Source organism: Clupea harengus, chromosome 22, assembly GCF_900700415.2.
Source record: "Clupea harengus chromosome 22, Ch_v2.0.2, whole genome shotgun sequence".
In the NCBI taxonomy this organism is placed as follows: Eukaryota; Metazoa; Chordata; class Actinopteri; order Clupeiformes; family Clupeidae; genus Clupea; species Clupea harengus.
The window spans coordinates 15,979,090-15,994,567 of record NC_045173.1 but is presented as its reverse complement, the minus strand read 5'-3'; the positions used below and the strand labels follow the sequence as shown (position 1 = coordinate 15,994,567).

At 44.3% G+C, this 15,478-nt stretch overlaps 1 protein-coding gene across 1 annotated transcript; it reads right to left on the bottom strand.

Moving 5' to 3' along the window:
- Positions 1–1,277: 1,277 nt before the first annotated feature.
- mmp14b (matrix metallopeptidase 14b (membrane-inserted)) lies at positions 1,278–14,017 on the bottom strand. The gene is made up of 10 exons (XM_012835338.3): positions 13,417–14,017; positions 7,236–7,384; positions 6,530–6,652; positions 5,782–6,089; positions 4,907–5,068; positions 4,580–4,752; positions 4,307–4,445; positions 4,051–4,201; positions 3,823–3,938; positions 1,278–2,963 (listed from the first exon to the last, which is right to left on the bottom strand). Exons 1-10 carry the CDS (start codon positions 13,510–13,512, stop codon positions 2,533–2,535), a joined length of 1,848 nt encoding a protein of 615 aa, XP_012690792.2. The 5' UTR covers positions 13,513–14,017; the 3' UTR covers positions 1,278–2,532.
- Positions 14,018–15,478: the final 1,461 nt, after the last annotated feature.

Below are 15,478 nucleotides of genomic sequence, written 5' to 3'. Positions count from 1 at the left end.
CAGAATTCCAGATGTTGTTCATGGAATTCTGCTCCAGTGCTGGCTTCCAAATGTGACTCAAATCCCTCACCCCCCACCCCCACCCGAGTGCCTCGTGATCTCCCCACACAACCAGTCTCCCCCATTCCCCAACAGCAACAAACAGCAGATGGAAATGCTAATGTAATATATTTAGTTTGGGGACAATGGCAACGGGTGACTGCTAAAGGCACTTAGCTGATGAACTCCTGATTGCTCTAGACATTATTCAGCACATGCAATCAAACTATTGACATCCATGACCATCCCTATGGAACTGTTTAGTGCTGAGTGACATAGCCTGTGTTAACAACACCATAAATAAATACGCCTCTTTGCTATGGGGGGAAGGAGACACATTTTTTTTCCCTGGTTGGTTCTGGAAATGTGATTATCCCAATAGGCTCACTCTCATTTGCACAGTATAGCTTAGATATGTTTTCCTGCACGGTGTGCCAAAGGGTTTACAAAATCATCATCGGTCCTGCTTTCACTTAAATCCTTGGACCCAGCTTGCTTTTTCCAACCCACTTTTCAGGGTTGCTTCCCTCCACAGCCAGAGGAAGAAAGAGAAAGAGGGAGCAAGCAAAAGATGGGGTTTGTTGTGGCCTAAATTGTGCTAAGTGTGTGTCTGTGGTATTGTACTTTTGGGTGCTCTGCACTGTACCAGTCCAGTAAGAATTCAGGAAACATGGAGAGTAAGTGAGGAATTAGGTTAAGACAACACCCTCCCTACTGGAGCATGCCACAGTGTAACTGATGCCAAGAGAAGGTAAGTGACGTAAAATAATAATTTCAAAAACGTTGGTTGGTGCTGAAGGTAACTGTTCCTGGAGTAGCTGTGTGAGAATATTTCGATCATTGACAGTGTTCCCCGTCAATCTACGGAACAGCAAAAACAAAACAACACCCCCACCTATACAGACAGGACAGGAACATCTCCCTGAGTAGCAATAAGTCATACTGTTCTTGTGTGTGGCCTCTCCTCGTCTCTCTAGTTTGCTAGGCTTTGTACTGTGGTAACAGCAATAAGGTATGACAACACATGACATTTAAAAAATATTTTATTTTGATTCAGGAAATATAAAAAAGTTCAAAAGGACAGGGACAGTATTGTTATTTTATTTTTTTTAAGATAATTATCATTATCATCAAAATTATTATCATTATTATTGTTTTAAACTTAAATAAAAAAAATCCCCTCAGGAAAAAGCACCATTAGTCTCTACAAGAACTGTAAACAAGAGCAATAACAGAAGTTACTTTCATATTTTCAATTTATTTTTGAGATGTAAAAAAACAGATTTCAAAACACATCCCACCCCTTCACTTCCCAAAATAAAGGCCACTTCATAATTGCCTGTCCAGCAGGACATTTAATTGCAATGTTAAAAACAACAGTCTTTACAAGGAGAACAACAACAATAATAATAGTCATAATAATAATGACATTATCATTTATATTTATAATAGTCATTAGCCATTAACATTACAGTACAATATTATGTGGTAGTACAGGACACAGGACAAACATTTCAGCATTTAGTGTGGGAAAACCATGGGTTGGGGCAGGAACTTAGTAAAAACACAATACTGGCTCTGGTTCTTTGTTTTTTGATTGCTTTACAGGACACACATTGCCCTGTGAATGCATTTATGTGTGCGTGTGTGTGTGTGTGTGTGAGAGCGTGTGTGTGTGTGTGTGAGTGTGTGTGTGTGTGTGTCTTAGGTGTAACTTTATATGAAATGTGCAACAAATGAGGCCTGAAGACCCACACTTAAAATCACAAATGAATTGCAATGAACATTTGGCTTTCTCCACGGCGTTTACCATGCAAGGAGACGTCTCCATTTTGATTACAATTTCCCCTTCGTACAACATGCTTGCAATACTGGAGACTGATGACTGTGGGCTTGTAGTCATGGATACAGTTCACAATGAAAAACAAACAAACAACAACAGCAACTATAAAAATGGCTAAACAAACAGCGATCAGCTGGCGTCAACTACACTCAGAGAGGGCAGAAGCAGCCAGAGAGGAGGGGAGAGGAACAAAAGAAGAGGAGAGAAGGATAACCAGAAATCATCTGCCTGTAATCTTAGCAAAGACAGGGCTAACATGATCTGAGTGCAATGAGTACAATGGAAATGCCCAACATTAAATGCTGAATTTTGCTGTCTTAGAGTTTGATATTTTTGTTCTTTCTTCTTCTTGTATCATTTCGTTGTGTGGCTGTGATTCTGTGCAGAGCGTGTGTTGATAGTAACGTATAGCTGTGCCTGGCCCCCTTTTTTGAAGTGTTTCAGATTTGATTTTAATAGTTAGCTACATTATCGCCACAGGCACTGATCTTCTGTTTTCTTTTCCTCTCTTCGCCATCAAGCTCTCACACCTCCTCTCTCCTGTCTTCTCTCTCTCTCTTCGACTTCTCTTTCCTCCTCCCTTCTCTGCCATCTCTTCCTCCTTTCTCTCTCTGCCTCTCTCTGTCTTTCTCTCTGGCTCCCCGGCTCGTTTAAACCTTGTCCAAGAGGGAGCGCTGGCAGTAGAGCAGGCGTCGTGGGTAGCCGTTCCTGCGGAAGAAGAGCAGCACTCCCAGTGTGAAGATGACGCACGCCAGCAGCATGAGTGGCAGTGCCACGGCCACCACCCCGACCCCACTGCCCATGCCGCCCTTCTCCTCAAACTTGATGATGACCACCTCCGTCTCCTCCTTCGTCTCCTCCTCGTCCTGCGTCCGGTCTGGGTCCCCTCTCCTGTCGGGCTTGTCTACGGGCTTGTCCTCTTCGGGCTTGTCGTCCTCGCCGCCACGTCCACCCGTCTTGGGATCCTCATCAGGGCAGCCCATCCAGTCCCGCAGTGCCGACTTGGGGTAGCCAGGTTCCACACGCAGCTGCTGGTTGTTGAACTTCCAGTACTTGTTGGCTTTGTAGAAGTAGGTGTAACCTGAGATAGAGATTAAAAAAAGAGGGGATGGTAGGTTAAGATTTCACGACCATGATAATCGATTATCTTCCTCAAGTCTATGCAAGGGGGATGGGGACCCGTGATATACTCTTTCACTGCCCAGATGGCCGTCTTTTTTCTCTCCTTGTAGGATATATATGTGAGTACTCCCAGACTGGTCGCTACAGGCCCTGCACGAAGCTAGTAACCTGAGCACTGGCTCAGCTTGATAACCACTCATTTGCTTTGAAGTTATTTACTGCTCCCTTGTTTTCTACCTTGTCACCCTTATTTGCGTTATACAAACAACTGTCTGTGAGTGCATTTCAGCCCAGGCTTACTATTTAAGTGCTTTGCCTATCCTTTAAGGGAATTGGGAGGGGTGTCACACAAGAGCTCTGTTTTCAGCCATATCCCTAGTCAGAGCCTGTGTCTCATGTAACAAGCATTGGCAGCCAGTGGTGGGAAGATCTGCCCTGCCCTGTGTTGAATGTGTGTGTGTGTGTGTGTGTGTGTTTGTCTGAGTCCTTGCGAGACAGAGAGGGAGTGGCAAGGTGTAGGCGTATCTGTGTGTGAGACTCTGAAAGAATGCTTGGGGGAGCAATAGCTTCTGTTGATCTCATGGACTGATACACACACACATACACATACACACACACACACACACACACACACACACACACACACACACACACACACACACACACACACACACACACACACACACACACACACACACACACACACACACACACACAGTGCACTCAAAACCTCATATATTAAGCATACACACACACACACACACACACACACACACACACACACACACACACACACACACACACTGAGAGGAAATTACCTTGGTCTCTGCTCATGAAAGCTGCTTTGGGGTTGTCAGGAACTCCCTGCCAGACGCTGACAGGCTTGGGATAGTCGGGGTCCACGGAGCGTGTGTCCTCATTAAAGCGATAATATCTGGAAGACAGAGCACTTGTTCATAAGCCCCTCTTTTCTCTCAACCCCATCTTTCCCACTCAACTGGGTTTCTACGAAACCACAAAGAGTGCATTATAACAGAGAGACTGACTTGTTTCCTCGGAAGAAGTAGGTCATGCCAGTCGGGGTGTAGAAGAGGGCAGCGTCGAGCCTGTCCTTGGGGAGTCCATTGCCCAGTTCCTTCAGTGACTTAGGGTAGCCAACCTCTAGGTTAGACTCGGCGAACACCCAATATTTATCCCCTATGGGGAGAGAGAGGGGGGACGGAAAAAGATGAGTCATTCTTCACATATCAACATTTTAGCTAAATTGATTGGTTGAATCATGTTGCCGTATGACATAATTACCTTTGAAAAAAACAAATTTCCCATCATCCCGTTCATATGCTGCATTAATGTTTGAAGGCAGGCCGCGCCAAAAGTGCCCAATGGGCATGGGGTATCCATCCAGGACTCTGTTGCTACGCACTCGCCAAAACCACTTATCCTGCATGACCACACAGGAAGCAGAGAAATGTTAAGGATACACTCACACATACACAACTTCCATATAGCTAGGCTGACAAACAACCACACACACACACACATTCTCTGTCTCTCTCTCGTTAGGTATACACTTACCCTAAAGACAAACATCTCTCCTCTAAGGATGGCCATGGTGTCGAAGTGGCCCTCACAGACATCAGGGCCGTAGCGGGGGCCCCCGGGTCTGCGAGGTGGGTGAGTGGTCTCAGGAGGGTGGTGGGGTGTGCGTGGGGTGATGGGGTGGCGAGGATGACCCCCAGAGCCTGACCCTGTGGATGGGAACACAACGGCCACATTATACAAAGAGCGAGGCAGAATACAAATTCCCCTTATGAAAATTCATATCTCTTCAAAGTGAAGTTCAGTGCAATGACACAGCTAACAGCGACTTAATGTCTGTGGTTACGACAGTTATTGACTCACCATAGAGCTGCTGAATTCCTCGGCGATCATCCTCGGGCAGCTCAAAGTTGTCTGTGTCCATCCACTGGTAGAACGGAGCCATGATGGCAGAGGGGTCGTTGGAATGTTCCAGACCAAGGGCATGGCCCAGTTCATGCACGGACACCAGGAACACGTCATTACCTGCGACAGGATATAACTCATGAGGACCAAAAACTCTGACCTTGTATGCCACCTGAGCCTAGAGTGAATCACATAGGGGGAGCAGGAAATGGTGGCCTTGATGCAGGTGACTCTCAAAGAGGAAGTCTTGAAGGGGATGGAAAACTTTCAAACTGAAGCACTGACACATGATAAACACAAGGTTTTCCCCACAGTGAACAAATACCCTGCCGTCAGCAAACTGGTAAAATAGAGACACTGCTTGTTGGGACCTGCAGTTTTCCCAACTACATCAGAAATCTGCCCTGCAGGACACACTGCATTTACTGATAGTGCTACAGGGGTTTCTGAATTGAACACATGGTTTCCTCGATCCTGTGTTAAACACTCTAAATGAGACTTGCGTGAGAGTGTTTTGGTATGAGGTGGTATTGTTCTCAGTTGTGGGTAAATCCCAGGGTGAGCGGCTCTCAGCAAATAGAGATAACAGGCTAAGTCAAAGGCCTCTTTGTCAGTAACCTGGGGACACACCCGCTAAACAGAATTCCCAACCACAAGAAGCACTTAAGCCAGGGTAAGAACAGGCCTACTTGCTGAGACCTGCATGCTGCTACTCTATTCAAAGTGGCTGCAGACAACAAAAACACAATGGAAAGCAACATGAGAGTCGTGGGGGGACGGTGTCAGGAACTCTTACAGTGGTTCTTTTCCTGCTCACTCTATTTCTCTCTCACCTAAAAGGTCCCGATTGCCAATAGTCCACGGCTCAGCTGCATCGAAGTGTGTGTCCCCTCCGATGCCTGCGCCAGGGAAGTATGCGTGCGCCAAGAATCCGCCCTCGCCATCGAAGGGGCTGCTGTCGCCATGGAAACCATCGGCAAAGAAGAGCATGATGTCGGCGAAGTTCTCGACCTTGTCCCGTATGTGGCTGTAGGGGATCTCGCGGAACCGCAGCGGGGTCACGCGCTCCCAGACTTTGAAGGCTTTTCGGATAGCCTCATGGGTCTCATACTCTCCCACTTTGGGAGTATAGTTCTGTATACTAAGAGAGAGAGAAAAAGCGAGAGACAAAGAATGGAGAAAAGACAAAGCAAGGGGAAAGAGAGGAGAGGGACAAGGGATAGCAGGGAAAGTAGGGCAGAGGAAAAAGAAATAGAGAGAAGGGGGAGAAAAGGGAAAAAAGAGAGGAGGGGGGTGATTTACATTACAGACAAGTCACCCAGGAATTTTGGCCAGAGGTGGAGTAGTGTAGGGATTTTACAATATACCCAAGATTACTTTTCCGTAAGGGCTATGGGTGCTTCTGAGGGCGTATCAACTTCCACAACAGTAAAGCTCTAATTTCTAAGGAAGATTACAATTAGTGTTATGGGTGATTATTTTGTATTATTTCATTTGCAATTTTCTGTAATAACTATGTCACTTGATTTCTTTTGTTACCATATTATTCTGTTACACGGTACTGCGGCGGCGTTGTCTCACCAGAATGTGACTTCGTTCTTTTCCCACTTCAGTCCCTGGATAGCGTAGCGCTTCTTCCTCAGGTTTGTCTTTAGCTCCGCGCCGAACTTATCTGGGACACCACAGCGCGGCCTTTTCATCGCCCTGGAAACCACATCACCACGGTGAGGTCATGCACAGTGGAGGGGGATTGAGTTTCAGACAGACCCTCCAATGCAGGAGAGCAGAGCAGAGCAGAGCAGAGGAGATCAGATGAGATGAGATGAGAAGAGAGAGAGGAGAAAGGAGAAAGGATACACCTCTGATTTCCCAGAACCATGAGTGCCAGACCTTCAGAGCTCTTCTGTCCAGCAGGTTTTCCGGCTAACCGGCGCTAATGGCTGTGAGGCTATGGGGCCCCTGTCAGCTGCTTTCACATGGCGAAAGATGCGCTAATAAGACCCCATAGAGGGATGAGAGGGAGAGAGAGAGACCAACTAGACCTCAAAATAATGCACTCTCCCATCAGACAGTGACACACTGTAGTCACAGAGTAAGACAAAAGGATCAAAGGGGGTCAAATAACTGTTCTCTGAAACAGAAGTCAGCACACTGAAGGTAGCTCCCAATATGGGTCTGATGTAGACCTTTACTTAACCTGAAGAGCACCTTCAGTGTGCAAACTTCTTCTTCTGGATGTGCGTTGTTTTTTTCTTTACTTTCTGAAACAGATCCAACAGGGACTTACTCTAGGGTTTTTGGGTCAATGCTGCCGGTGATCTTCAGGCCGTAGAACCTCTGCATGGCAGAGATGGCGGAGGTGATTGAGTTTGGAGAGCGTGCAGTGTGCGTGCGCAGGTCACCCGGCGGAAGGTACCCATACTGCTGCAGCCATGTCTGGGGAAATTAAAATTACAATTACCATATGCCTTAAACAAAATCATTAGTCAAATTGATAGCTAAATAATCAAATGTCGTATAATTCCCAAACAGATGTTCCACTGCACATATAGATAAAACACTGACTGATAATATTAGAGAAATGTAACTTAAAAAGGCTTGTACTGGTAACCCAAGTAAAACAAAAAAACAAGGAGCCAAGCCAAACCTTTTATTCTACTTGGCCTGAACATGTTTCTTGCTTTCAGCATTTTATCCCCAGCTTACACAAACATCCAGAGCCACACATGAAGCCTCACCATAACATACATAGCATGTTCATAACAAATAAAACACTTTGCATTGAAAGCGATAGGAGTACATCAACATTGAAACTGGGGCAGACCAAACTTAAGTGCCTGTGCTGAGGTCAGCTGTTTACAGCCGAATAAAACAAGCTGAATGGACAGAATAAGGGTTTCTGCTGAGGATAAACACGACCTCACTCGCCCCAACTACAACAATAACGTCACAACACATTAGGAGATCCTCCCCACTTGCCCCAGGAGGTGGGGTATGAATGGGGGCTTTAGTCCAAAGGTCTCCTTGGCCGTTACCAGAAAAAAAGAGCTTGAAAAGAGTCCTGTGCTCCATCCAATCCTGTGACAGTACAAGAGCTGAGAGTGTGCTTTGATGTCCTTGTAACTGTTTAGCATCAACAGGCACATGATTACAAGAAGTTTGAAGCCGCTGTATTTGTTCTTTCAAAGCCGCCTTTATCAGGATAGGGAGGAGTACGATAACAAAGTGGTAACAGTTTCAGGGGCAGGCATGGTGGTAGCACATGTGGTCAATTATTTACTTTAGAGTGCCATCAGAGATGTCATGTCAATGTACATACATCAAAAGGGCATTATATTACTCTTGTCTTTGAAAGAGAGAGAGACAGAGAGGGAGAGGGAAGGATCGTATATGGACATGGCCTTGTGCTCCATTGAATTTGTATGAGACAGTTGCTGTCTCTAGTGAAACCACATAGTCAGTCAGTAATTTTACTGGGAATTTCTCTCTAATCCGATCCAAACCTCAAAGTCAGAAGCTCTCGCTCGTTCCAAGCCCTCCTCCTCCGCCCACCCCCATCCCAGAATCCCGAGGGTCAATAGCTGTGTGCCGCCACACCCTGAGTAGCGGCCTGTACATCTCCGCTATCTTCTCTCCTCTCTTCTGTGGAACCAAGGAGCCTTTCGAAAGCGAGGTATTTCCGTATTTCATACAGGGCACACGTCTCTGCCACACACAAGAACACAGCAGGATGGCAACGCTCTGACGCAGTCTTGCGGTTCCCCCCTCATTCATCCAAGTTTCTTACATCTTTGGGGATTTCACCGGTTTTTGCGTGCACCATGTGTGTGTGTGTGTCAGATGGCTGTGTCACTCTGCGTGCCATTAGACACTGACGCAATTCTGTGTTTGCCCTTGGTGCCTTTTATATATATCACATGCACTTCCTCCATCCATTCTTCCCCTCCCCCTCCTTGCATCCCTCACTCACTCACTCCATTTTACAATCTTGAATTCACCCGGGTTAATGATCACAGTGTGTGTCTGTGTCCCCCCCTTCCTCTCCCTCTCTCTCTTTCATTTACACACACACACTTGTGTTTGGACTTCATCTCCAACTGCAGCCACTCTGGCTCTGACTCACCCTCTCGGCTACAGGCCTGAAATAAAGACTCACTGTGCTATATCCATATGAGGAAAAGAGAAGGAAGGCTGGCGGCCGACATAAAAACGTGGGGGGAAGGGACAACGACAACAAAAAAAAGAGAGATGAATGAAAAGTAAAGCGTAAAAACTGTGGAGAAATAGGATAAATTAACCTACAAGGCTATAAGGCAGGCTACTGCGCACTGACCCAGTCCAACAGTAGACTGGGGTGGCATGCTGTAGATTAAAGTATTTCTTTATCTCGGGAGCTTTTCTTTATTTGTTCGTTTCTTGCCAGTTCTTCCTGGCTTTGCATTGAAGCCAGCAGGAAAGTTCACTCTTTTTTCACTTCTCTCCACTAATTCCTCTAGCCTGTCCTGGCATGAGGCACTATCCTGACAAGTAGTTTCAACAAAAAACATGATTCTGGTATGCAAAGACCATCCGCGTCATACAATCTTTTTTTACCAAAATGGGCAATGTATGCTTTTAGTGGCAAAGGAAGAGAGCTACAGTACTTCTGATATTGTTGGACTGACTTTAAGGTTTCTGTATTGTACCCATGAGGAAGTTGTAGGACTTCCATATTAGGTGCAGGACCCACACTAGCCAGTATGAATCCTCTTTTGACTGGTATAAATTTGTCACTGCACCATAAATATGAATGAGATTGCTAATCAGTCCTCTATACAGTAAAGTGTTGTGTAGTTTCTGTTTGCTTTCACTAATATGACACCCCCTCCAAACATAAGGGTCCTTTGACCATGGACTCCTGTTTCTCTATTTGTGTGGCACACACAAAGAGAATAAGAGGAAAGAGAGAAGCAGAGAGAGAGAGGGAGAGAAAGAGTGAGAAAGAGAGGAAAAGAGAAGAGAAATTTAAGGGGAAAGTTTTTTACTCAGTTGTTCCGTTTATTCTGGGCCAATGGAAAAAACGGAATAGTCAACAGTAATCAAGTCCAAAGCAGTCACACACAGAGACAGCTTCCCAACTGCTCCTAATGCAATTTGTGATCCAAGACGGAATTAGAAACCGTATCAACAGTTACACTCTGCCACTACCAAATCAATACACAAAAATGCTCCACGCCCATCTATACATACCACTGACATAATGTCACTGATATGTATCCACACATCTTGAGCAGATATGAACTCTACAAAACACACTCTCTCTCTCACACACACACACACACACACACACACACACACACACACACGTAATATCAGTATACGACAGTATGTGGATACAATATTCTTTCTGTTTCCTAAGAGAAGGAAGCAAGCTGGGAATGTTACTATCTTCTAACCATAAAGTGCTCTAAACAGCCATAGCCTTCTTCCTATATGTTGTTTTCACCCTTACATGCTTGTGGTTTGTTGAGGGACACTGAAAAGGAAGCTTGGAATGCAGTGCTTAATCTTCAAAACAATGTTTATGCATGCTAGTCAAATAGCTCTTTACCAAGAACCAACAATTTCAACACATCCTTCCATGGCAATTAACAGCCAAGAATTTCAGCGTCCAGAAACATTTTACCACTGTGGGATACCAAACATGACAATAAAAAAAAAAGTGTTTCAAGTAGAGTTTCCTGTTGGTCTATCTATGCTAGACAGTGCACACGCCATGCTAATTAAAGAGACATCAGGATCATAACATCATAATAAATTCCATGGAAGGGTAACAGGCCAACCATGGCCTTTGGACACGGGGGAAGATGATACCCGTGACCATTGCACAAGACAAGTGTTTAGCAAGACAGTGATTTTTAGCAATTACTGGTTCACCCGATGAGAGGTGCACACGTCTCAGCAGACCAGACGTCTAGACATGCAAACTCCCACCTCCTGCCATCCTTTCCAGACATATCTATGCCCAGCTGCAGACGCAGAAGCGGATGTAAGTGGCAACCACAGGCGTCCTTTTCCGGTCATTCTGGGGAGCTTGATCTCATCACTCACACATGGCACCCTCTCATTCCCCCAATGACCTCATCTACGCCACTACAATGACCTGTCTGTCTTCCATGTGGGCATTGCTCCTCCCACTGTATTTCCTGTCTTTCATGATCCTGTTCTCTCTCATTGTTTCTCGTGAGACCTTCTTCACTCTTCCTCCGACAATTATCCATACTCAAGACACCCTCTGAGAGTGTAACAGGAAGGCTTTATATCAGCTTATCCTTCACTATCAGCAATTAAATTCAGTAGTTAACATTAGGAAAATGATTAACTACTATAACTAATCCTCTTTGTTCAAGGCCACTTAAGGCCACAACAAGATCTCTCCATTTCTCTCTGTCTTTTGCTGCACGTTATGGCTTGCACCATAGTTATTAACTATATCATGCAACATTACTTACTCTTTGCTAATTCTAACATTAATAGTTTGTTCATGTTAAATACATTCATCAAAATTAGTTGGATGATCCTGGCTCTATCAGCATTTCACATTAGCCTACTTGTGTTTCATTAATAATGACATTCATAGTTTGTTCTTGTTAATTAATGCGTTAACTAACGTTAGTGAAGTAGGCCTTCTCGTAAAGCATGATCAGTGCTCTCCCTCCCCACGCGTCACAACCCAGGTGGATCAAAGTGGGCAACAGCAACACAGGACGTGATGTCAGGGGCTGTGGCCGGAAAAACACTAACTTTGAGGTTTCTGGAAGAACTGCTGGGACGCATCCTGCCACACAGCTCATCACTGAGCACTAACCTCTTCAAAATATTTACAGAGCTGACGAGCAAAGAAATAAACTCCTACGCTTCTCAGACGTCAAGTCCAGTCACGTCGTGCATCGTATCGAGTCAGCATTTTCCTGGGCCAATTCAGCTTTTTTTTCTTTCACCACCGGTGTGGAGAGAGGCTTGTGTTGGAGGGGCTATGGATGAGTGTTTAGGATAGCTACAGGATTGTCAGCCCTCATGTTGTAATTGTATTGACCATAAATCACAGTGATGCACAGTGGCGTTGTGGCCTACATACAAAGCGATGCAGCTGTGAGGATATCCTCACCAAAGCATCCTTCTGAAACGAGATCACTTCCTGGGAATCGCTGGGGGGGGGGATGTTCTGCTTTGTCAAAACCCCTCCTTCCAGTTTCGAGCATAACTCAAGACATATGTCAACCATTAGATCTGTCTTTAGTGAAAAACAGACCTCATCTCTTTTGAACCCCCATCCCCCATCCACACCATATCTGGCCACGTTTGACCACAACAGAAAAGCCATGACATTTTCCAGCCTTCCCTTTTTGTGCATCCTCAGCATCTTGTATTTTTCCCCCACCATTTCCTTTTAACCTCCAGTCTCTGAGGAGAGCAAAGACTTCCTGAACATTTAACCTGAAACATTTACATTAACGTGAATTATTCATGAATTCAGCTACAAAATATTCCTACATGATAAATGTACACAAAATGTACATACTCAGACTAGCCTGATATCAACAAACATAGACAGAATCTGTGCATGTGGAGATTATCTAAGCTTTCCAGGCTCAACACAGTGACACTGGACACTCCAGCATGATACTTCAGACGAAGATGAACAGTTGGCTCTTGCCTGTCTATGCTTTGGCCGGCCTCCAACCATTTGCTGGACAACAACAAAGAACACAGTCCTTTGTCCTGTCTACTGTAAGATGAAGGTGACACCCATGCACATGCATGAAGAAAATGTTCTTAATCTTATTCATTAATAAGATAATCACATTAAGAACATTTTTACAGCAATAAGGAAACAGTTATGGAAGATGGTTAGCTGTGGATCAAATGGTTTCTTTACTAAAGACTACTTCTATAGGGGAACTCCAAGATGAACCTTCCAGATTCATTTACAATAGCTGAGGAACCTAAAATAGATATATATTGCCTATTTTATTCTAATTTGCTATACAAAGAAGGCAAACAGCTGATTATTTGCTTCATGTCCCTTCATGTCACAACGATATGGCTTCTGGTGGCCCTTGTTTCCAAACCATGTGTGGGCTAAAGGGCACTCTCAGTCCTACAACACTTTCAGTCTTTCCTACAACACCTCATCTGCTGTTTACTTTTATTACTTTGTTTATTAAACATCCATATGCTTAAACAACGCCAACCCCGTGACCGCAAGACAGTTCAGGGCAGATCAGTCAGGTGAGTGAAGATGTTTTATACCGGTTTTCAATAACTTTATACAATAAGATATCAATGTTTAATATGAACTCCTGCATTAGCTAAACAGGCAACATCACTTCACCACGTTTAATGATTCATATCTCATTGGCGTGACCATGCTATTTGCTTATCTGCTTCATATCTCATAGGTGTGACCATGCTATTTGCTAACTTACCTCTGCTTTGACTTCTTGCCTGGGTGCAGCTCCGTGGGCGCACAGCCAGCATGCGAACACGAGCAACAACTCGAGCGTGTCTCTCCGGGACGCCATTCGTCGGCCGACTTCAAATGGTAAAGTTATGAATCTGTGCCCCCGATTGCTTTCCCTATTGCCTACTTTTCTGTCGGTCCGTTTTTTTCTCTATTTGTCAGAACATTGCAGCAAGTGAAACGTGGTAAGAAAATAAGTTATTGGAGTGACAAATGGTTGCATCCACTTTAAGGGATAAAAATAGGCCTGAGCATTTGCAATATATTTATAAGTTGGCTACTGCATCTAGCCGCCCTGACGCTGATCCTGTCTATTCTAAACGTTGAGAGGAATAGCGGTTGGACAACTCTGCTAAGCGACTATGTCGGGTGCACTTTTTAGTTCTCCGGCTGGTCCTTAAACCATACGCTTTTCATTCCGTATTTTCGTAATTTCTTTCCTTCTTTGTTCCTAATCCTGTTCTTCTCCTTTGGTCATGTGCCTGGCTGTGTTGATGCTCCTCTCTAGACCTCTCTCAGTTGCAGACGTGGTAGGTTGATGGTCCCCAGAGGCCAACGAAAAGCCCTCCCCCTTAATGTTTAGCCCATCCCTTCCCTCAGAAAACGTTCTTGATATCAACCTTGTTTTTGGCTCGCTTGTCCATGAAACGATTAATAGGCATTCTTTCCACACACCAGGTTAGACTTTGCTGGACTATGGACTGGACCAACAAATGTATCCTACTTTTTAATGTAACTGTAACCCTTTATGTGAAGGGTGATGTTATTTCGTCTAACATACTTTTTTTATTGGCAAATGATGGAATTAGATTTCAAGGAGGGTTAACTTTAAAAGGTTTTTCAAAAACTTGTTTGAAAAGTTCAATACAAAATTCAAAGATTCCTTAGTAGTATGCCCAGAAAGTAAACAAATGTAGCTCTGCCCAGGTAGACAAGTGCTACCTGCTGTGTGAGAGGCATGTAAATTCCAGGAATACCTTTTAGATAAGGACCCACCCTGCACAGATGAGGCAGAGAAGAGGCTCCAAACATCTGTGCTCGCTCATGTTGTTGGCACTATTTTAATAAGGCCACTCGGCATCTGTTCAAACAAATATGCTCCACTGACATTTGCGGTTTCAGTCCACTTCAAGGATGAACGCAGCACCAAGCCAATCTGCTCACATTCAGAGGAAAGACTAAACCTGATAATCCATTCTGTAAACAAAGCACCATAACGAAGTATACACAGCATGTTCCAAAGTCACCATTCCCATAAATATATTTAAAAATGTTAGTAAAGGGGTTATTTTGGAATTGATCATATTTTGGTACAGAATACAGAACATGATTGTTTGGTTTAATACTTGTCTAATGTAGTCCTTTAATCAGTTTAATCAGTGTAGTCCTTTCATTCTACACTTTCATGGGCCTAAGGACACTCTGCAGTGTTTTGTATGAAAATATAATTTTCAATGATCTTTTAAAAATATTGCCTACAGGTTTTAAGTAGTAGAGTATAGGTCTACTTGATATAATTATGAGTAACTGGTAGGCCTAAGTAATATGAGTGATATGTGAATATCACACATCACAAATAACACTTGGTTTAGAGTCATACACATACATAGTCAGGCAGGGTAGTGTTGTCAGTTGACATATACTTTGCTTGCCACCTACAACAGAAGAGCCAATAAGAAAGTTCAAACATAAGGTATGAATAATGTGTGGAGGTGAGGGAGGATGTCTTGAATCATTGCTACACCCTGCAACCCATTACTGGTACCAACCTGTGCAACATCTGGTCCCACACTGATATCTGTACTTGTCTACTTACCTCTTTCTAATGTATGTTTCCATTGAAACAATTTGGCTCAACAAGGCTCAACAGCGGCCCCTAGTGGCCTCTAGTGATCTACACAGATTGCACAACTATAAAGAAATAAGTATTGAAAGGATAACAGACATCACGAGATATTGAGTGTAGTGCCACGCAAACTGGTCACATGTTGTTTTGGTGATGATTGAGAATACTGTGATTTAGTTCG

Coding starts and splice junctions, on each gene's coding strand:
- mmp14b (XM_012835338.3), bottom strand. CDS start 13,512: ATGGCGTCCCGGAGAGACACGCTCGAGTTGTTGCTCGTGTTCGCATGC. Junction 6,653..7,235: donor ATTGACCCAAAAACCCTAGA/GTAAGTCCCTGT, acceptor TGTGGTTTCCAG/GGCGATGAAAAGGCCGCGCT. Junction 5,069..5,781: donor TGGCAATCGGGACCTTTTAG/GTGAGAGAGAAA, acceptor ATCCTGTCGCAG/GTAATGACGTGTTCCTGGTG.